Raw genomic sequence first — 23221 nt, 5'->3', positions numbered from 1 at the left:
CACTGTGACAGTTATTTTCAATTACATACTAATTCTGAACTATAATTAATTTCTGAAATATGTAATATGGTGAGCTAGGAATGTCTGTTTTTTTTCTGGTATTTTGAACTGTATGTTTACATACAGGAGTAGTAGGACTCTGAGCCAGATTCAGCAGAGGGAGATCATACAAGCCATTATTCATGATTATTCAAGTTCATTATTTATGATTATTCAAGTATCATAGAATCATAGAATAGTTAGTGTTGGAAAGGACCTTAAGATCATCTAGTTCCAGCCCCCCTGCCGTGGGCAGGGACACCTTACGCTAAATCATATCACCCAAGGCCTCGTCCAACCTGGTCTTGAACACTGCCAAGGATGGAGCATTCACAACCTCCCTGGGCAACCCATTCCAGTGCCTCACCACCCTAACAGGAAAGAATTTCCTTCTTATATCCAATCTAAACTTCCCCTGTTTAAGTTTTAACCCATTAACCCTTGTCCTGTCACTACAGTCTCTAATGAAGAGTCCCTCTCCAGCACCCCTATAGGCCCCCTTCAGATACTGGAAGGCTGCTAGGAGGTCTCCACGCAGCCTTCTCTTCTCCAGGCTGAACAGCCCCAACTTCCTCAGCCTGTCTTCATATGGGAGGTGCTCCAGTCCCCTGATCATCCCTGTGGCCCTTCTCTGGACTTGTTCCAACAGTTCCATGTCCTTTTTATGTTGAGAACACCAGAACTGCACACAACACTTCAGGTGAGGTCTCACAAGAGCAGAGTAGAGGGGCAGGATCACCTCCTTTGAGCTACTGGTCACGCTCCTTTTGATGCAGCCCAGGATATGGTTGGCTTTCTGGGCTGCAGGCGCACACTGAAGCTGGCCCATGTTCATTTTCTCATCCACCAACACCCCCAATTCCTTCTCCGCAGGGCTGCTCTGAATCTCTTCTCTGCCCAACCTGTAGCTGTGCCTGGGATTGCTTCGACCCAGGTGTTAAACTTCATAAGGTTGGCATCAGCCCACCTCACAAGTGTGTCAAGGTCCCTCTGGATGGCAAGTAAATACCTTACCTCTGAAATACTTCCAAAGTTTTTGTTGACGTTAATATCATCACTTACATAAGAATTAGTTTGCAACATCAAGGCAAGCCAATGACAAATTAAACCTTTTCATCAGAAAAGAGTGATAAGATACCTGACCTTTGATTTCAAATTTGTAGCAGCAGAAATTGTCTGCTTATTCTGGCTGTTATAAAGAAGCTGTTGGCTATAGTCACATACCTCAGTAGAATATCCAGACACTGTAAGTTGTTTAGGATCTGGAGATGTAAGCCAAGCAAGAAGCTGCAATTTTAACGTGGCACATGTGGAGGCTTGTTGAGGAAGGGTCGCTGTGGCGAGACTGGCATAAGCCTACGAAGCAGCTGGTTCCAACTGTTCCAAGACTGTATGCTACCCAGGCAGGTAAACAGGATGATTCTGTTCTTTTGTTTGGCTCCTGAGCCTAGGCACCACAGAGATGGTGTGAATGGGGGGGTCATCCTTCACCAGTCATCCATTTCCCCTTACTCTGTCTTAGGGAGATACACATTTACTGCTGTAAGTTTAAAGCCTTCATGACTTGTAGGCTATGAGAATTTACCCATGAGGGATTTGAGTAATATGGCTGGTGGGAAAATCAGTAACAAACTGATCACAAACAGTTCTGAGAACAGTGATTCTACAGAGAATACTGTTCTAGAGAGAAATGTAAACAAGTTGTTTCCCCTTTACAGAGAGGGAGAGGGAAAAGGCCAAGGGTAGAGATCAGCTGCTCCAACCACAGCAAGCTGTTGACTAGTGATCTCAGAAAGAGAATTACACTTTTCGTATTTAGGCTTTAATACTTAAAACCTTTCATATCTGGATTTTTTTAAATTTCTGTTATTAAATCTATTTCTTATTCCATACAGATAACTCAGCTGAAAACAGCAATTCTGGAAAAATACAATTGTCTGGTTTACGCCTTCAGAAGTCTCAAATATGTTACTTCTGTTTTTCAGTTTCTGTGAGGGTTTCTATTCTCCGATCATTTGAAGAAAATGCTAACATTACTTTATTAATCCTTTTCTCAAGTGAATTGGAAACATTTAAGCAAGCTATATGCCAAGTGCAGTAGTACAGGTATAAGTGGTAAGATCACGTAGCTGGTATCAATAAGCAATGGTTATATTGGCACTGCTTGCAGCAGAGACAGTGTTGTACTCAGAAAAAGTGCAGGCAGGAATGAATCCACAAAAATAATCCATCCTACTCCCTCACCCCAAATATGAGATCTGCTGCCATCCTTTTGTCATGCTTCAAGAATTTATTTGAGGGTTTGCAGCTGGTAGGTATGACAACAAAAAGATTGACTGTTGCAATTTATTCATTAACTCTTACTTGGGAGACTTGTAAATATTAAGAATAAGCAAACTGGGTCAGGCCAGTGCTCCACTGAGCACAGTAGTCTGTCTCTAACAATAGCTCTAAGCAGATATTCAAGGAAGAAAAAGAATTGCAATTACATTTGATGCTACCTCCCAACCTCTGGCCATTTTCAGCTGTGAGAATTTCATGAGACTGAGAGGTTTCGCTGTGAAACATTCCAGTCTTCCAAGTACTTTACTTGTCCAAGGCTTTCAAGCCTTTCTTGAAATCATGTAAACTTACAGAAATAACCTGATGATTTACCTTTGCTTTGCTGTTTTCCACATTCTTTTTGGCCTAATTGTATTTTTATGTTTACCAAAGTTCTTGTTCCTTTCTGTTATCTTTGAATGCAGTGTAGCTTTTTGCTATAGTTTAGACTGTCTCTGGTTCAAGTCTGGTATCCTTCAGCTTTCTCCTAGCCACATGTAAGCATTTAATACTTTTAGCCCCTTCTCTTGCTTTGTTTTTAACAAGCCTCACTGTTTTCCCTTACTGGAGTTTAGCACTACAGATGATTCTTTGGTCTTTGTAGCTCTTTGCAGCTCTTTGCAGAAATACTGCTTTTAAAAAGTGGTAATTCCAGTGTGAGATTGTTCTCTGTCAAGCTTGAGGGCTTATTCTGTAAAAAAATAATTCCATCTAAATAATGCCACCTAAGAATGACATCTGCTTCATATAGCAATGTGTTAATAAACTGTTGTCAATGATACTGTCCTGGCTGGTGGTTTGACAGGTAGAGCTAATCCCATGTTTTTCTCAACTGGGCTTTGAATTTCAACCCATGTAGGTCATGTGCCTCTCCCTGAGGTGGCTGGTTTGCTGTGTTTGGAAACTATTTAGCCTCTCTGCAGTCTAGTCTTCTGGCTAATGGCATCATCCCTTTCCACTTATGCTCACTCTTAACTCCTTCAGACCTCACGTAATGAATCCAGTTCAGCAAGGAGCACATATCAGGAAAAACAACCAGAAAAGGTGGTATCTTACCACACTGTTTCCAGCACACCAGGAGCAAAACTGATCTATTGAATGCATTGTCATTGATTTCAATATATGTTGTAGGTATTTAAACTGGGGGTTCATACCAAATGAATGCTAATCATCTGATAGAGCAATTTTTCTGATCTAATACTGATGCCTTGTACATAAACATAAGGAAGCCCGCTGTGTTTTTTCTTTAGCTGTTTGGCTGAAAATTATTTTTTTTGTGGTGAAATATAAAAATCCTTTGGCTTTCTGAAATTTCTAGAATTTTGAACTGATGCCCTTAGGGTAAATAGGAAAAAGGACTCTGCCCTTTAAAGGTGAATAGAGAAAGGAATTTCATTAAATTAACTGAAAGAGTTCTGTCTTTTAAGGGGAGGTGCTTTTTAAATGGGAAACTTTGCTTTTAGAAAAAGTTTTGTCTTTTGTTTTAGACCTCCTCAGACTCTATCATGACTTTGCAGTATCACAGCTGTCTTTTAAAAAGAACTCTTTTAGGGTGACGCCACCAACCAGGTTAGTATGTAACACCATAAGGACAGTATTACTTTATTTCTCTGTAAGCTAGTCTCTCAAGGAAGGGAATGGGCAGAGGAGCATTGACTGGAAGAAGACGATGCAACTCAAAATGGAGTTTAAGTGTTGGGTTTGCCAAACAAAAGCTTTCACTTGGAACAGACTTGTTTTTTTTCAGTCACAGATTCCTAGCATTAGATAATTAGGTCAATATTTAGGCACCTAAATAAGCGTATCCTGGCATTTAAAAGTACTAGATATTCCCACCCTGATAGAGGATTGAAAGAATTTCAGTTGCTCTGAAGTTTTTGGTTTTTACTACACATTCATCTGTTTGACAATCCCTTTCTTTGTTCTAATGAGCATTAGAGGAGGACACTTGCTGTGAAGTGGAAGATTCATAAAGAAACATGAGAACCATTTGCAGTTAGTTCTAAGTAATTGCTTGGAAATACATCTTCTCTCTTTTTCTCTCTCACTGTCTCCAGTGAGTATAAGACTTTACATAAGCAGTGTACATTTACTCAAGGGAAAGACTGTCCTGCTTACAGAAAGAAGGGTGTTCAAATCCTGAGGGTACAATAATGCTGCAGACAGTGGCACACTCTTTCACTTCACACAGTTTCACTTATCAAACTTAGCTGCTTCCTCTCTGGATGTTGGGAAATAGAGTAGGAACCTAACCTAGGTACTCTGAATCACCCATCAGAAGACTCTTCTCTCTCTTATTATATAGCAGTTCTGTGAGGACTTACTCAAAGTTGAGTGCCAAGAGTTCAATGATCAGTGTGTTAACACTAGCCTTCCTGGAGGAATGGGGTTACATCAGATAGATAGTAACACTGCTTTGAACTGCTCTGCTATGTCATTTGTACCTAGAGCTGATCTCGTAAGAAAAAGCATGTTGGAGAGGAAAACTCCTGAGGATTGCTGAGGATTGGAAAACTGTTCTGAAGAAGAGCCTGTATAATACTTTCTTAACAAAGGGACATAAGGCGTAGTTATTCTGATGAATGAAGATTTCTTATATTGAAAAAAAGAATTAATTGAAGCTGCCATGCCATATCACTTTTCCTGGATTCTACAAACTAGCAGATTCAATGAATCAAACACAAAGAAAAGTACAGTGTTTTCCTTTAAATCCAGATAATGCTGTGCAAGAGTAAGAGTAAGGGTGGTACAGAAAATACCATGTTAGAAAAACAAAAGGGGTTTGATGATGTCATGCCTCAAACTACCTCTTAGGCATAGTATTAACAAGTTAAACATTTACACTAGGTGGAAATGCAAACAAAATAAAGAGAATTATTTCAAGTGATGACATTAGTTAAATAATCTTTCAGTTTGATGTCTGTCATATTAACTGCAGAGGCACACACACTTAAAACAGATATATTTTACTATGAAGATTTTAATCTAGTGTTACTACAAGAAGCAGTTATGCATACGAATCAGAAATACCAGAGGTATCTCAATGGTAAAACATTCTGCCCAATAAGTTTATTCAGTTTAATTCAGTTTAATTGGTGATATTTTAGAGAAGCAGATCTTTTCACTTCTATAATCTCTTAGCCATGGATTCTATAAACACACTAGCAAAATTAAAAGTATTAGAAAAAAAAGACTCAAAAAAAAAAAACTGGGGTAGTTTTTAATATTGGGCTCATAACATCTGATCTGAGCACTCTTCATGTTGTTGTACTAATAGCAATCAATATTAGCACCCTGGAAAATGTTAGTGTAAAGATAACTCAGTAAAGAAACAGCACAGGAAAAGATTTATATAGAATTTTAATGATTAGTTTGTAAATGGGTGCCTTCACTTGCTGAAACAATGGCAGTGTCCAAAGGAAAGGAGTACAGGGAGCTGAGGTGCCCCAGGAGCACAGGGAGCACCCGTAGTTCTGCATCCCTCCTCAAGGGTTTGTCTCTAGTTACACAAAAAGCTCATCAGGCAGCTCCAAAAGCAAGGATGCATATTAGAAACTTCTCACTGAATTGAAATACTGAAATACCTGAGAAAGAGCAGGATGATGAAAAAGATGCTTCTTGCTTGCACCTAAATTATGGTGATTATAGCAGTGACAAGCTGGGCATGAAAGACAAAACATCAGCAGCTGTGTAACCCACTCAAACAACTGTGAATTCAGCTCGCTTACGACAGAAGGGGGCTTGTGATTCCTTTGCAAAAGGGCAATGGCTTCTGGCAGCAGCCTCTGTGGGAGTGCCAGTGGTAGAGGAAGGATGGCAGCAACCAAAGCATCCGCTCTTGCCCTGCTTGGCTTCCTGCGTGCTTCTTCTGCTGTCTGTTCTGGTTTCATCCTCTCCCTCCTGTCTGCCAGCACCAGGCAGCCCCGGGGCATGGAGAGCAGCTGCCCCAGTGCTCCGAGGGAGGAGGCGGCCCTGCAGGAGGGCCCTGTGGCGCTGCTGGGCAGTGGAAAACCACACCTGTGGTGACCATTGCCTCTGCTCTCTATCCCCAGCGCCACACTTGGCAGCTCTCCCTCCCTCCTCAGCAGCAGAAAATGAACTGGGTCGGCGGGAGCCGGTAAGTGAAACTTCAAAGGCTGCCAGAAATGGCTCCGTGCTGAGTAATTGTCCCCTCACAGACCGGGCACAGCCATGGTGGGTGTGACAGCCCCGGTGTCCCCTCACAGACCAGGTTCAACCATGGTGGATGTGACAGCCCTGGTGTCCCCTCACAGACGGCTCAGGCATAAGTGGATGTGATAGCCCTGGTCTCCCATCACAGACCAGGCTCAGCCATGGTGGATGTGACAGCCCCAGTGTCCCCTCACAGACCAGGCTCAGCCATGGTGGATGTGACAGCCCCAGTGTCCCCTCACAGACCAGGCTCAGCTCCCTCACAGACCAGGCACAGCCATGGTGGATGTGACAGCCCCAGTGTCCCCTCAGACCAGGCTCAGCTCCCTCACAGACCAGGCACAGCCATGGTGGATGTGACAGCCCCAGTGTCCCCTCACAGACCAGGCTCAGCTCCCTCACAGACCAGGCACAGCCATGGTGGATGTGACAGCCCCAGTGTCCCCTCACAGACCAGGCTCAGCTCCCTCACAGACCAGGCACAGCCATGGTGGATGTGACAGCCCCAGTGTCCCCTCACAGACCAGGCTCAGCTCCCTCACAGACCAGGCACAGCCATGGTGGATGTGACAGCCCCAGTGTCCCCTCACAGACCAGGCACAGCCATGGTGGATGTGCAGCCCCGGTGTCCCCTCCTGAACCAGACTGTGTGACAAGATATCGATGTCCTCCCATACCAGGCAGGGTGGGTCATGTTTGGCCCTATGTCTCTGCATACTGGGCCTGTCCTTAATGTCCTCACTAATGACAGTGATTACCACTGGGGAAAAATATGTGTAGTTCTTGAGATTCACTGAAATAGTAAAATAATCACTGAGTTGTAACATTAAAAAAAAAAAAACAAAACAAACAAACCAAGGTTACCATTCAGTTTCTTTAGGTGCCTATCTACTAGAAATATAAACCCTGCAGATTTTGTCAGCCATTTGAAAGCAGCTTTGTGAAACACAGCTTTATAGTCATCTTTACTCCAGAATCAAACTAGAAGGATGCCTTACCCATCTGGAAGTCGTGCCAGCAATATGAAGTTTCTGGAATTTGCCCCTGTGAAACAGGTGGAAGGGACAGCTTCAGTTTGAGAAAAAACCCTGACCACCCCAACTTCATCCTAAATAGCTATCATGCTGCGCTGTAAGGAAAAGCAGTGTGTAGGAGTGTTGCACTCAGCAAATAGCAAATCACCCTGCTGTTTTCTGCTGCTGTTGATTATCTGCTGGGGTTCCTCAGTGAGGCTGGGATTTACATTTTAGGTAAATGTTATGCAAGGGTAAATGTTACATGCATATGTTTGGAACGTGTGTTTTAACATTCAGCACCATGAAAAAAGAAAAAAAAAAGTAATTCCAAGGGGATAATCCTTATTTCTAACTCTGAAAAAAACAGCCTTCATCTTACCAACCCAAGGTCTGCAGCCATGCTCACCCTGCTCACAGCAGTTACCCATAGCTCCAGTTTTATGCAACACCTCCTGTAGGCAATGCATTTAAGATTATATTTAACCAGTGAGAAATGTAGTTTAAGGTATAACTGTCTTTTAATATTGCACCAAGAACAGCAGCTTGATAAAACTTGTAGTGACAATCAATTTTTCTTACCTTTTCTACAAAATGTTTACAATATTCTGTGAAGTCCCCAAAGGTAGAAACTTGTATTGTGCTCTTTTGTTTCCTTTGCCAATATGGTTTTGTAACTATGTTGCAGCATGACAAAGAAAATTAGGAGAAATTAATATATTGACAAGGATTTCTGACAATTTTTTAAGAAATTAAGAATTGATTAAATGCTGCATTACAGGTCAAATGGCAAAAAACTTTTCATTCTGAATGTTCAATGTATTTGGTAGCTCTAAGACAGAATGTGGTCCTGTACTTACCTGAGTAAACCAGTATCAAAGTGACTTCAACAGACATATGTTGACTTTACTACCTGAAGGTTTGATCCATCATAACATAACATAACATAACATAACATAACATAACATAACATCAACATAACATCACATCAACATAAACATAACATAAGGGAACATAATTTGTGTCCTAAATTCTCAATGCCATTGATGAGAAATTCAAGCCATGACTCAGGATTATACTTTTACAATTAAAACAAAATTTATTTGCATCTTTCAGGAGCAGAATAATACTAAAGCAGGAAAGGAGAAAGCAAAAGGTAAGCAGTTCTAGGTATCTTAGATTTTACATTGTTACTTAAATGCTTTAGTTGATTCATTTAGGCAAAAACTTTCAAAGCATTTGGAGTGAGACTCAAAGCTATAGCATAACAGTTGTAATGGTTACCTAACTTCATGTAACTTTTAGGACAGAAATCTTGTTCTAGGATTACTACACTGAATTCCAGCAGGAAGGGGAGGGAGTAGGAGAAGGCATGAATGAATTAATTCATCCAATTTAAGTTGTACTGAATTAATTCTGTTACTATATTTTGTTGGTATGCGCTGACACATGGGATTGCTTGAAGCCTTACTGCGACAACTACATGGTCAGCTGGCCTAATACTTACACATAAACACAGCTATTTCCTGGGCTACGTAAAAGAATGTTAGGCTCACTGAAGTACTTTATTTGGCATTTGCAAAAGTAGGCCAGCTTATTTGTATTTTGAATCTGGAAGTGAAGTGATAGAATCAAATTTATCCATGGCATAGCAGAAGACATTTCAAACAGGAAAGAGGAAGAAAACAGTACAATAAAGCAGTTATAACTGTAGTAAAGATAAGTCAATTTCCTCCCCAGCAGCAGGGAAAAAGAGTATAGGGAATCTCCATCACTGTGGCTGACCAGGGCAGGTGCATTGGCATATACAGCAGGAGGAATACTAGGCTGACAGTATGGAGACAATCTCAGAAATTAAAACCTTTACCAAAGGGAATGCAGGAGCAACCAGCAGCTTGTTGTTCCTATAACTTTCCCAGTCTCCTGGAAGCCTGTGAGTTGTCAAAAGATCTGTTTTTTCAGGATTCATTTGTCTGAACCACAGAATTTACATTAGAACTATGTAATTTGCTTCAGTGTAGGAAAGAAAACAAGATAGATAGGATTGTTTTAGTAATTTTATAATTACTGAATTACTAAATACAGTGGTAATTACACAATTAGTAGCAATTTAGTAAATTAGAGGTAATGCGAAGAAAAGATCTGAGATACTGAAGGGGCATGGGTACATTTTGGGCGAGTGGACTCCAAAGCAGTATGAATTTTGAAGTGTTGATGTGTACATAGGCTGAATTCACCACATTGCAAATAGCCTTCTTAATTGAAGAACAGGTATTTTCCATAGATGGTAACATCTTAGAATGATAAATATTGTGATATAATAAAATATATGGGAAAATAGTTACCAAGGGGCAAGCTGGGTATATTAGTTATATGTAACCTGCAATAATGGTAGGAATTACATTTCAGAAGAAAAGCTGATGCTGTTTTGTGTTTTGACATAGCCTTAGGTTTTCAATATCCTCCTTGTGATTAAAACAAAGAAATCTTACTGGTTTTATTTATTCATCTGCTGTGCTTGATGCCAGTGGTTGTAGGATGATTATTAATAGTCTCCTATAAAATGCAGATTTTTTTGTTTCCTAAAATTTCTATAATCATCTGCTTGATACATTCAAAGTGTCAATCATCTCTATTTATTTCTTGCAACAAAAAGCCTTTCTGGAGTCCCAGTCATAGAGATTTTTCTTCTTTACTCTTTTCTCTTTTTTTTTTTTTTTTTTGGTCACAAGGTTATTTTCTGTGTCAAGAAAGACAAATTTGGAGAACAGTAAACTCTTTATGTCATTAGAGATGGCTGTGTGTATGTAATCTTGCTGACTTAACTTGCCTACAATCTTGTAAGCTGCCTAAAAACCCAAGTTTAATTTTTTTCCAACTTTTTCCTTGCAGCATTTCATAAGTTTTTTATTTTAAAGAAATATTTTTAATGATCATACAAAAAGTTTGAGGCATGCGTGTTTAAAGATCAAGCTTTTGGCATTAAGAGAACAGTGTTTAATTTTGAATATGACCAAATTATGCTTGCAGTCTTTCAAGGTAATAAAAATAAAATAAATAACAGTAGGCAGTGTGTGAGGATTTAGAGATTTAATCGTGTGCTTTTATTGTTAGGAATGTTTGCTAAGTCTTGCATGCTGTTTTCAAAAGGATTATATATGCTGCTAACTTGTCTCTGAAGCTTCTATCAAAAAAGTTATTCTCTCTTTTAAAAAATCTAGGAATTCTTTGAAAAGAAGAAACTTAAATCAAAGATGAAGCTTCTGGGAGTGTCATCTCCTGAAAGTTCAGCAGTCAGTTTAGATCTCCTCAATCTATATGTTGTGAATCAGATATCAACCAAAAAAGACAACTCTGGTGAGTTTAGTATAGTTATCATTCTGACTTCACTGCTGACAGAATCCGTTGTCCTTAAGTATTACTGTTATTATGTCAGGTCTCGTTCTTCCACTTGAAACTTCATGCTCAAATAAGTGTTGTGTTATTTTTAAAATAAACAATTGTGAGTAAATATAAAAATTATGATTGAATAAAAATTCAGTACATAAGAGGAATCAACCAACTCTGGCTACTGCCTACTTCACCTTTAAAGCCTTGTATACTTGTGTACCTTCCTCATTCCATTCATCAATTTTACCCTACATACATTTGTTTTTCCCTTTGCCATTGAATGGGTCTATTTGTATTCCACTTCCCTTTTCATAACTTTTGGGGGGCATTTGGAATAGTCTGTCAATTCTACCCAGAGTATCTTCCTTAAAATCCATAACTAAGCTCCTAAAAAGCATCTGTGCAACGTGATTCCTAACTCTTTGTAACTGGTGCTTAGGGACATGGTTTAGGGTTGGACTTGATGATCTTAAAGGTCTTTTCCAACTTAAATGAGTCTATGATTCTTATCCATTGTGACATATTCATAAACCAGATTGTGGAGAATTTGTTGTTGTGTGCTTAGGAAGATTAAAAGGTGACTGAAGAGGGCAACAAGGCTTGTCTACACACAGCAGCTGACTATAAATAATTTTATAATGCCATTTAGAATAAAGCTGTTGCATTGCTAGTAAGAAAGAAAGCAAAAATATGGCTTTAAATTAATAAAGATAATCTAAAACAACAGCTTTTGTACTTTAGTGAAAATTCAGAAAGCTCAAAACTTTCTCCAAACCCATCACTGACATTCCAGATACTTTCATTGCAGCATGCATGAGGAAGCCAGTACACATTGATATTACTGAAGATGTAAAAATACCTGCTAGGAGGCACAACATAGAGCTTCCCACGTCACCATTGCATACACAACGTATGCCTAACTTAGATGACATCCAGAACAGGTACTTTACAGGCTATAGTTAAGTTATAATAAAGTCCTGGAAAACCTATTTCTTCTTGGTGTTATATCTGTGCTATTAAGTAAACATAAATACACCATTCTAAGATGAAGAAGTTTTACAATCACTCCTGGCATTCCTGTGATACTCTTTCTATGACAGAGTAAATAAATGTATTCTAAATAAAAAACTGCACAAAACTGAGAGATTAAAAAAAAATTTCTTTACTTAATGTCAGATACATACACTAAGTTTATCTGACAGAGCTGGCTATTCAAACAGCCTTTTCCACTTACACTCTTTTCCCATTCAACTTCAGACACCCTAAAGTGACTGACTCACACAGTGACTGCTCATAACTGCTTAAGAATCAGGTCTGTTTAAGATGTGTGGAAAAATATATTGTTTTGAAATTAATAATGGTTTTAATCTTATAGATCTTATATCTCGTATATCATAGGCTGGTTTTATTCATTTTACAAGGTTACAAAAGCAAGTTTTGGACAGCAGAAGGCAGCATCTCTCCGAGAAAATAAAATGCCAGCATAATGTGAGTATATCATTCTCACTGATGTAAAGCTAAAAATGTGCAGCAGTGACTGTATTTTTAAGTGATTTTTCAAAGAGTGACCCAATCTCATGGATGCTGAATTGTGAAGTCTTCTTTAAGGCTATATTGATATGTTATTTGCTAGTCATGTTTTATATCCATTCCTGCTGTTTCTTATGTATTTCTAGAAAAGCTCACCTTTGTGCTCTAAGCTAGTCACAAAGGACAGAGACTGTGGGAAAGAGACTGAGGCCAACAGCAGAAAATTAAAAACAATATGCAGAAATGTGAAATGATGAAATGTAAACAGCATAGACAAAAGTTGAATCTTTAAGAGGAACTTAAGTACAAGTCTTAGTGGATACAATTGAGAAGTTCATGCAGTCATTGAGGTTACAGTGAAAAACATTCTCTAGATGGATTTTAAGTGGTTTTTTTTAAGACCTGTTCCACTGTTGCATAAAAAAAACAATTAAACAAAAAAAAAAATCCCCAAAACCAAGCTAGTAATTCTGTTAGAAAACACTTAGTTTGCGTAGCAATGTAGCTGTAGATACAGTAACATTTCATGAGTTTTGCCTTCAAATTTCTACTTGTGCTCTGATTTGCTTGAAATAGCATTGTTGGTTTCACAACATGTTGGAGTTGTCTCTTCAATGGAGTCAATTATTTTCGTTTTACTATCTAGGAACTAAGTCAGCCAATCATTTACCTACACATCTAGTGCTAAATGGATTTATACCCATCTGTCCTCAGGATAACATTTGTGTACATACTTCTGCTTAAAGTAGGCGCTTAGGTGTTTCCCTGAAATAAGCCCTTATTACTGTATGATTTCCATGAAAAAATCCTATCAGAATACATGAAACTTTTCTCTTGCTGTTGTATATGTGCAGAGATGTAAAAGATATAAAAAGTTTTGATTACTTTGAACTTTATGCTGACATCAAAACATTTTTAGGTAAATAAAATGTCTCTCTGCTATGTTTTGTCTAGTTACCACAAGTAACAGAATTAACATATGCTGACTCTAGTATGGAATGTGAAGACAGCACAGCAAGTGCTTTTAGTGCCTGTCCATTGTCTTCTTCTGTTTGTTGGTCCTCTAATTGTACACAACTTTCAGAAGAAAATTTGAGCACAAACCTAATGGGTCACACTTGGGAACAGACCTATGAAGAGAAGCTGCAAACCCAGGTTTTATGAATATTTTGTCATTTCCACAGAATTATTTTAAACTAACATTCATTTATTTGAGGTGTAAAATTAGTGTAGTGGTGAAGATAATTGTAAACAATCAGCATTTCTTGTAGGCTGGTATTGACAATGAATATTCTACATATAGAAATGTAGTTCTGCTATTGTTATGAAATGCACTTGAGCTTTTGTTCACTGAGCTTCCAGTATTACCAATATCTGCAAAAAGAGAGATAGTCACATACCACTACCTTGCTTTTGTTTCTGGCTTGTAAAGTTGCTTAAAGAAAGCTGAAATGTATTACAATTATAAATACAGCTTTCTTAACTGTACAGTTAGTGTAACTGGGTATAGTTATAATCTCAGGTGATCACCGTGACCTAATCTGTAGTCATGCAGTGAGTAACATAGCTCTTACAGTATTCATTTCTGTCCATGTAAGGCTTATGGAGCTAGACCTCCCAGAGGCAATTGCAAGGTACATAAATATCAAGAAGGTGACAAGGAACGGCCATCATAGATTTACCAAGGCCATACTATGCCTGTTGACCCTGATTGCCTTCTGTGATGAAATTACTAGCTCTATGCATAAGGAAGAACAGCAGATATTTACTTTGACTTTAGCAAGGCTTTTAAAAATGCTTCTCATGGGATCCTAGTAGCCAAAGTGGGGAGGTATGAACAAGATGGGTGGATAATAAGATGGGTAAAAAACTGGCTGTAACAATCATGCTCAAAGTAGTTGTCTACTGGCTAAAGTCTAATTGATAACAGGTTAGTAATGGCAGGAATCCCCAGAGATTAATACCAAGTCCACTACATCTTTATTCGAGACTTGTACAGTGGAACAGTGTGCACCCTCAGCACCATAACAGGTTCATGTGTCACACCAAATAGGCAGACTGATCATTATGTTAACAGGGCATCCTGACATTATGTTCAGTGGCATCCTGACAAGCAGATGTCCACCATGAACTTCATAGAGTTTAACACAGAGAAACCCCACACATCAGGTGACTGATTGAGTAGGTAGCAGTTTTGCAGGGAAAGGCCTGAGGGTGCTGCTGGGCAGAAAGTTGTCCATGAGTCAGCAGTGTGACCTTGTAGCAGCAAAGGCCAACTACACATAGAGGGCTGTATTAGAAAGAGCATAACCAAGCAGTCATAGGGAAGTGAGTATTTCCCTCTGAGCAGCGTCTGTAGCAACACATCTGAAATGCTGTGTCTGGTTTTGGAACTGCCAGTACAAGAGAGAGATCAACAAACTGTAGCAAAACCAATGAAGTGCCACAAAATTTTTCAGGGCATTGGAGCACGTGATGACTGTGGAGAGACTGAGCAAAGGTTTGTGTGGCCTGGGAAAGAGAAGGCTATGGAGATGTGGGGTGAACTAACTGCTGTCTTCCACAGTCTAAACAGTCTTATAAGCAAGGCAGAGCCAGAGGTACTCAGCAAAATGGCAAGAAGTAAAAGTCACAAGTTTCAACAGTGGAAATTCTGTTTGTATGGGAAAAAATATGGTCACAAAAGTAGCTAAGTACCAGAAGAGGCCATCCAGACAGGTTGCAGAATCTCGGTCCTGAGCAATCCTGAGCAATCTGGATGAACCTTGAAGCTGGCCCTGCTTTGAGCAGGTTGGACTAAACACATCTGGAGGTCCCTTCCAGACAACAGCTTGCAACGATGAATTGATCTTCAGTGGAACTTCAGCGGAACTTCAGCTTGTTACAGGCTATCAAGCTTGTTCATACCATGGGAAGATGGGGTGCTCTAAAGACATTTTGCATAATAACAGTAATACATAAATATGGAAAAGTATGAGTTATACAGTACTCAGGCTGTAAGGAGATGTGGGCTTCTACTGTAAAAAGAGTAGGAAAACATGTATATTGTTTGCAAGCCCAACTTTAAAGTTTTAAACACTGTAACTACTAAACATATTCAGATTTTGACAGCTTCTACTGTTTTCTCAGCCAGGAAATAGTTCTGATCAAGACCCTTGTGTTACAGAACCTCCAAGCCAGTGTATTTTCAGAAAGTCTGATACAGTGCCTCAGGAACTGTTAAAGCCATTGCATAGGTAGGCCGTGTTTTTACACTAATGAGAGAAATAGCAGTCAAGTTCAAGTAAGAAAAATACTAAGATAATCTGAAGATTATTACTACTTGATTTTTCACTGATTTTGGTGCTTTTCAAATAGAAATTGAAATGAAATGAAAAGACTGAACATGCCAAGCTATTTAAATTTGCTAGAAGCAGAAAAATATTAATTTTAAGTAGGCCCTTAGCACCATGATCTATTTTTTGCAACATCACAAACATGATGGTATTACAGGATTCACCCCAAGCGAGAAGCATGGATTTGCTAAGAAGCCACAGGCAGGGAAGCTGCCCTGCTCTCATTAGTTCTGGCCACTTTTGTTGATGACCTTGATGCTGTAGTCATTAGCAACTTCTCCACCTACATTGTTTATATACAGGATTCCATGAACACAGCATTTTATTTTTTTTTCCCATATGTGATCCTACTGTAGCTTTTTTAAAAAAAATTCAATTGTTTCAATAATACTTTTATGAGAATATACACTTTGTTTCTGAAAGAATGGATAGAAAACTAGAATACATTTGTTTTTGTGTATGCTTATTAAAAATCCTTTTAATCACAGAGGATTTAGGGCCAGACTTGTTTATACAAAACATTTTATTTTAGTTTCTTTCCAGGGCCTTTTGCCTGGGATCTAGGGGTCTTACAGGGCTCATTTTTCTTTACTCTTTTTATTCTCTAAGTAAATCTGCTGTCTGGTTGAAAGTTCCTGTCAATCTCTAGCTTTGGCTGAATAGAGCCATAAAAAGGCTGTGTGTTATTTTGCTGTTCTGAAGTACCTACAGCCTGTTTGCCCAGGGAGTCAAGTAACTGATAAACTCACTGACCACATGATAACTAGGTGAATGCATCAGCTTCCAGTCTTAGCCACCTTAACTTTCTCTGTTCTCTTAGCTTCTCCCAGCTTTCTCCAGCAAAACCTAAAATGAGGATAACCTTCACCTTGCTATGTATCTTGACGAATTCCTGATGAATATCTTTACATTAAACCCTATACAACCTCATCTTGCCTACATCTCCCCTTTCATTTCTCCACAGGCCCTCAGACCTGCACTCATCTGCTTATGGCACTTACATTACTCCTCTGCCCATTCATGGCTCACTAACATCTTTCCAGCTGATCTTCAAATCCATTTCTTTGCATCATGCTTGATTTGTTTTCATCCATTGTAGCCATAAATTCTATCTCAAGAGCTGATAGTTCTCCTGCAAAGGGAGTTCCTTTCACTGTATATGGAAAGTAGAGTACAAGTTTACACAATTGTTTAATGTAATTGTAACATACCAATGATACAGCCAGTATGCATACATGAGAACTGTGGTACCTCAAGATGATTAAATATTAACTAAAAAATTTAAATGTCGCATTTCTTCATCTGCTACCAACTTTTATTTAGCATTACAAAATGTTCTGCTGGAATAAAGAAGGAGCCTCTGAATCACTTCACAAAATGGTTTTACCTTCCTCATGTAGATCTACCGAGGTTTCTCCAGAAACAAACTCTAGGGTGTTTTGCCTTTTAAAACTGTTCTGGGGAGGTTTCTATATGAAGAGGACACCACTTTCTCATTTAAATTCTCTAGGATCTTCATCCAGTTCCAAGTATTCACTGATCAAACCATTATAGATTTTTTTTTTCCAGTAAGAGTTTTCTGTACCTTTTATCAGTTTTCAAGTTCCATTAATAGCATTGCTCCATCTATTTTAAAGAAAAGTCATTTTTTTTGAATGGCCTTTGCCAATTTTCTGTGCTTCAGATGCCTCTCAATTCTTTGCTGTGATTTTCTGAAAGGTCAGTCACCAGATCAAGCCTAGACAAAAGCTGTGAAAGTGTTAGGAGCCAAGTAAGTGAAAGCATGACAGCTTTTGTGCTAACGATGCTATGGCAGCATCTTCCAAACCACTTCTATCAGGAGTGGGCAAAACAAAATGTCTGACTGGCCTCCTGACACAGGAACAGAAAAATCCCGTGCTGAATTAGGATTACTGCCCTCAAGTACAAATGGAAGTCACTTGCTAAGGAGACCAGGATTCAAGCAATACACAGAGTTTATCATAGGCTTCCAGTACAGGAGAGAACTGTAGTATTGAAGAACAAATTATTTTTGTGAAAGGAAGAAGCTGTCTTCCTCTTTTCTTTCTTTTTTTTCAAAAGTGGCCTTCTTTGGTCAGCTGGTGGAGCAGCAGTGACATACTGTGGCTGATTTTATAAACCACACTTCCGTACTCAGGAGGGTGTGCTCCATGTCTTGGTGTTTGGAGACATCATGAAGCAGAAGCCCTTTTAAATCAATCTTACTATAAATTAGAAGTAAAATACAGGAAAGTTTATCAGTTGATGTAATGTACATTTGGGACAAAAGTGTGGTGGTCAGTAAAATCTTTGAGATTTTTATCATCAAGTTATCATAATTTGTCAACTGTAACAGTGTTTTGCTTATTTATGTACTGAACAAACTGTTTGTTCTTTTCTACTCCCCCTCCATGTCATTCTGCAGGCTAGACTATATGAATTTTTCCAGGAAAAATCCAGTGATAATGACCAAAAATGAATCAGAAGACAGTGAAGGAATAAAAGACACATTGTTTGATGTTGTGAAAGAAACTTCAGAACTAAAACCTGAACAAGATGGAAGTGATTGTTCCTTTCTGGCACTGTTTGAAGATGAGAGCAAACCAATCAATATTAAACGTCCCACAAAGCATTTTAATCTTTTTGTTAACCAAAGCAGCACTGGCATGTTTTTCATGGATCCCGATGACAGGCATGAAATGACCAATAAAAATTATCCTTACTATGCTAGAGAAGCTTATCCTGCAATCAATGAAAATAATAATTCTGTAGACAGACACCTTGAAGGCATTTTCACAGCTCCAGAAAAGGTTTTACTTAAAAGTAACAATGTCTTAAGTGCAAGCTGCCAGAAAAGCAGTGAACTTCATAACACTCACCTGCAGGACTGTCACGAGGGACAGCACTACTTCATAGCCTCTGAAGAGAAAGGAGCACCTTCAAACCTTGAGAAAATTGGTGTGTGACAGTACTTTAAGGACATATATTCTGGGTTTCATTCTCCTTTTAAAGACATACGTTTTTATAACCAGAGATGTGTCTGCCCTGACTGAAAAAAATGTCATGAATGTTCAGGATGCAGTAATTTAATTTTAAATCAGTATTTAAATTATCTTTTGAAGTTCACAGAAGCATTTATTTTCAAATTACATTTATGCATTTTAAAATCAAAGGTTACTTTTTTTATTTATTTATTTTAGAGACTTCTGCTTATCACCATGATCAGTGGATTAACTTACAGGAGAGTGTGCAGAACTATTCAAGACAAAAAAGGTGAGTGCCACGGAAATTATCAATCCCTTAACTAGTGATAGCTGCAGAGATGTTGCTGAATTGAAGACATCCTAAGAGGACATGAAAGCAAAATTCTAACCAGTATTACTGAGGACTAAAGTTTTCTCAGTGGAAATAGTTGTGCATAATGTGAATAAATTTATGCTCAAGTAAGCCCTTTGTACCACTGTTCATCTGCCTATAAAAAGTACAGAGACAGTCTACTTTATGGGACAGTTTTGAGACTCTGAAGCTAAGCTGCTGCTCTGACTTGCTCTCTGAAAGCCCCTGTCTCCTTCCACTGACTGCAGTGGAAGCTAATGTCTACCGTCAGCTGAAGTTAGCAGGTGTGAGTGCCCCATGTTTTACAAAAGACTTTTATCAAAGACTTTGATCCATAACACCTTCCGTTTTACAAAGCAGCAGCACTATCTTCTATCATCTCTCAGATTTGCATTTCAACATAAACAAATTTTGTAAAAAACAGATGCTTGGTGTTAAATCTCGGGCTCAGAAATAAGTGCAGTGATTTCGATAGTGGGAAGCATTTCAGACAAAATACAATCTGAAAGACAAAAAAATCACCAGTAATGACCTTAATTCAGAAAGAAAAGTACAGGAGAGGAAATCACTTACCAGAGAACTCTCTGTTTGCATCCGTCAGTGACGAGTCTGTGGGAGAATCAGCCTGGAGACAGAACCAGCTCTTTGGATTTGAAAAGGTAACTTTTTAAAGAAAGAGATACATTCTTTATCAAACCTATTGTTTGCACCATTAAAAAGAATATCCACAATAGTTAGTAACTGAATATAGCTTCACTGGATTAACTCCTGTGGAAGCTTCTTTTCTGCCATGGTGTATATAAGGAATCCAGAAAGAACATCTTCTTGTTAAGATAGACAGCCCATATGTCCGTAATTCATGTCCATAATTTACATGTCTTGATTCATACCTAAGCTCATATCTGAAATACATTGTGTAAGTAAGTTACCCATTAACCCTTAGGATCAGGTTCTGCAGGCAGTGCTCAGATATTATATGCAGGACACTTCAGGATTATAAAGGAGCTTTATGCCAGCATACATATAAGTAGTCTTTTAGATATTTTGCCTGTAGAAGTCACTCAGGTACATACAGTGTTGCTCAGGTGTTTTGTAGCTCTTAAATTAATTTGCAGTACAGTACAGTGAGTCCCTTATGTACTACAGAAACTGAATGTTTCTGCACTTAAGGTGCTGATCCAGCTGAACCCTCACTATTAACACTTCATTATTTTTAAAAGTTCACAACAGCACACGAGAAAGAGTTCAGAGTGAGTTCCAGTCTCCGCCAGATGAAGAAGGGTTAGTACTATTTATACATTATTAATTACAAAATCAGGTTTTTCTCCACATGTGAAACTGAAACAGTGACTTGTAAAGCCAGGGAGAAGTGTTCTGATCTTTTCAGGATGTTACATTTGATGAGGGTTTGTTGTTTTGATTTATGCAGCACTGTATCAAGACAACTAGCATTACCAGGTAACTAAGAACTGTGTTTGCTTTTCCTTGAAGAGACAAATTCAGTTAACTAACTCCTCTCTGGTGAGTATTACACACATATTTATTTTACCTCTTCCCATTTGCTCCAGAGTTGTCTGCTAAATAGAAAAGCCAGCTCTGAAAGTAGGGGTAACTGCTAAAACCCCTATGAATTAATCCAAAAGAGAGGTCAAGAATGTTGATTTGAGCACCAGAGCTGAACTTTACTAACCACCATATAGTGAAAGTTCCAAGTGGATGCTAGTAACTTTCTATTCCTGAAGGCGTCTGCTGATTGGAAGAAATCTTGGACATGTTTTCTGTATTAATTATTATCTTCATTAGATGTTTGACATGTGCCATTTTACTCGTCATTCCACATGTGGAAAGAGTGAGGGGAGTCAGTAGGGAGATCCCATGTTCTTTTTTGCTCCCTCCATAGCAGTAGGGGTCAGCTGTCCTGCTGCATTTCGGAGCTGGTATATCCCAAGGGCCCCCAAGAGAAAAACATGTAACTTGTATAGCAGCCAACCTGTGCAGGGAGTTTGCTACATTCTTTCCCTGGCCTTGCTCTGCAGAGTCCTTCCTGCTTTTGAGTTGCACAGTCCTGCTGCTGGTGCAGGTTGCTAATTAACAGCATGGCTGAAGCTTTGGGGGACCTATCTCACACTTCCTGTTAAGATGTGTTGTCCTGAAAGAAGAATTGGCTATTGTCAAGAATTAGACTGACCTCAATAACACTTTAAACAGTTTCTTGAAATGGCATCAGATGCAGTAATGTTTAATTCTACATGCTGTACTTGGGAATTGGATGCTTGGAGAAATTTTTGGCGAGTTGGTAACCTTTCCTTCCATCTCATTTTTCAGATGTGGAGTCATCACTCAGCAGCCAGTCTCCCATTTACTCCCCAAGGCAGACAGAGAGCTATTTCAGCTCCAGTCCTGACATGGTGAGTACTGCCCCTTTATGGGTTTGCAGGGGTTCATTTGAATAATACCTGTATTTCTGAGTTCATCTAAGGGTGGGTGTAACTGGAATGTTATTTATGGTTTTATTTTGTACAAAACAACTTCATGTGTGAGGAAGACAAGAAATTATAAGCTGTAAGTTTTCCTAAATAGTTTACCAGACATGTGGTCTGGCTCTGGATAATGCCAGGGCAAATTACAGTAATATCACTGTGGGAAGACGCTAAGCAAGCTTCTTGATGTACAGCTGCCTTACATTATGTGCCTCAAGCTGCACCAGGGGAGGTTTAGCCTGGATATTAGGAAAAATATCTTGATTGAAATAGTGATCAGGCATTGGAACAGGCTGCCCAGGGAAGTGGTAGAATCACCATCCCTGGAAGTGTTCAAAAACCGTGTAGATGCCTTCAGTGACATGGTTTAGTGGTGGACTTGGCAGTCCTGGGGTAAAGGTTGGACTTGATGATCTTCAAGGTCCTTTCCAACCTAGCTGATGCGATGATTCTATGCCTGTAAGGTAGGAGGATTTGACACACTCTGTGTTTTCACCCATTCTTGAACACAAACGTAACACAATGTAAGTTCTTTGTGAGAGTGAAGATGTGCCTTACCCATTTTCTTCTTTCACAAAGGCCAGAAACACACCCTTGGAGAAAGAAGGGGGGGGGGGAGGGAGATAGGAGAGAAACAGAACCAAACACAATCCAAAAGGCAAACAAACAAAAGCAGACAGTTCTGGCCTTTCTGTATATTTCATGAACTCAGTTATTAGTTAGTCATTAACTTAGTCCTTAGCTATTGAACTGCTTAAACAGTTGCATTCACTCAATTCTGTTCATACAGTCTGAAGAGGAAGACACAGCCCAAAAGATGAAATATAGGGATGAACAGTCTTTGAAGAAAGATGATGCCAACCTAGCTTCAGCAAGCACAGAGCCGCCTAAGACTTCTCACACTGGAACTGTGCCTCTCCAGCCCAGCAGTATTTTGACTAGAGAAGAAGCAAACCACCCTCATGAGAAAAACTCTACTTTATGTGCGCCAGAGGAGGAAAATAAAGCCCACACTGCCCCATCTGAGGGCAGCTCGTTACATCAAGCCCATAAGGGAGAGCCTGCCACTCACAGTAGCAGGCGCGATGTCTGGGTGCAGACGGAAGGCTCTGTGACACAAATAAGTAAGGTGGATGCTGCCACCCAGTGTGGCCCTACACCGGTGTGCAGCTGTGGGCGCTCCATCCCCTCGGCCCCTAGCACCGCTGGAGGGCACAAAATGCCAGCGCAGGAGGAGCTGCAGCCTCCAGGCTCCGGCACCGCGGCAGCACCCGCCGCGTTTTCTCCTGAAACCGAGTATCTGAGTTTAGCTGGCAGAACGACTCTAGAGGTTCTGAACTACATTGATATAATGAAGAGAAAAGCAGTGACAAGCTAGGACAGCACGTAAGGAATACAGAAGTTTTGTCCTGTTCTCAGTGTGCTTCATTTAACTGGCTTATTTGGGGTTTTCCATCCTGTTTGGACAAAATGTTTTTTTTCTGTTTGATTTTTATTAACTATGGATTTCTATCTACCTCCCGCTATCTTTAACTATGAATTTCTATAGATCTCCAACTATTAACGTAGGATTTTACAGTAGCTTTGTAAATGTAACCTTAGG

The 23221-nt window shown here is 39.3% G+C and overlaps 1 protein-coding gene across 1 annotated transcript; it reads left to right on the top strand.

The window, feature by feature from the left end:
- The first annotated feature begins 5266 nt into the window (after positions 1-5266).
- Positions 5267-23099, top strand: REDIC1 (regulator of DNA class I crossover intermediates 1). The gene is made up of 13 exons (XM_062638309.1): positions 5267-6478; positions 8664-8703; positions 10769-10904; positions 11746-11878; positions 12359-12425; positions 13422-13622; positions 15597-15703; positions 18228-18760; positions 19003-19075; positions 19740-19797; positions 20359-20419; positions 21464-21546; positions 22409-23099. Exons 1-13 carry the CDS (start codon positions 6456-6458, stop codon positions 22994-22996), a joined length of 2103 nt encoding a protein of 700 aa, XP_062494293.1. The 5' UTR covers positions 5267-6455; the 3' UTR covers positions 22997-23099.
- The last annotated feature ends 122 nt before the right edge of the window (positions 23100-23221 follow it).

The sequence above is a fragment of the Pezoporus occidentalis genome, unplaced genomic scaffold, assembly GCF_034315485.1.
Source record: "Pezoporus occidentalis ecotype Australia unplaced genomic scaffold, CSIRO_AGI_Poc_V1 ctg56, whole genome shotgun sequence".
NCBI lineage: Eukaryota > Metazoa > Chordata > Aves > Psittaciformes > Psittacidae > Pezoporus > Pezoporus occidentalis.
Note: the sequence above shows the minus strand (reverse complement) of the source record. Positions and strands in the feature narration are given on the sequence as shown.

Bases quoted from the DNA above. Each gene is read 5' to 3' on its own strand.
- REDIC1 (XM_062638309.1), top strand. From the start codon at position 6,456: ATGAACTGGGTCGGCGGGAGCCG. The intron at 6,479-8,663 runs GTAAGTGAAACT...TGCATCTTTCAG, and splicing joins AACTGGGTCGGCGGGAGCCG to GAGCAGAATAATACTAAAGC. The intron at 19,076-19,739 runs GTGAGTGCCACG...TGCATCCGTCAG, and splicing joins AACTATTCAAGACAAAAAAG to TGACGAGTCTGTGGGAGAAT.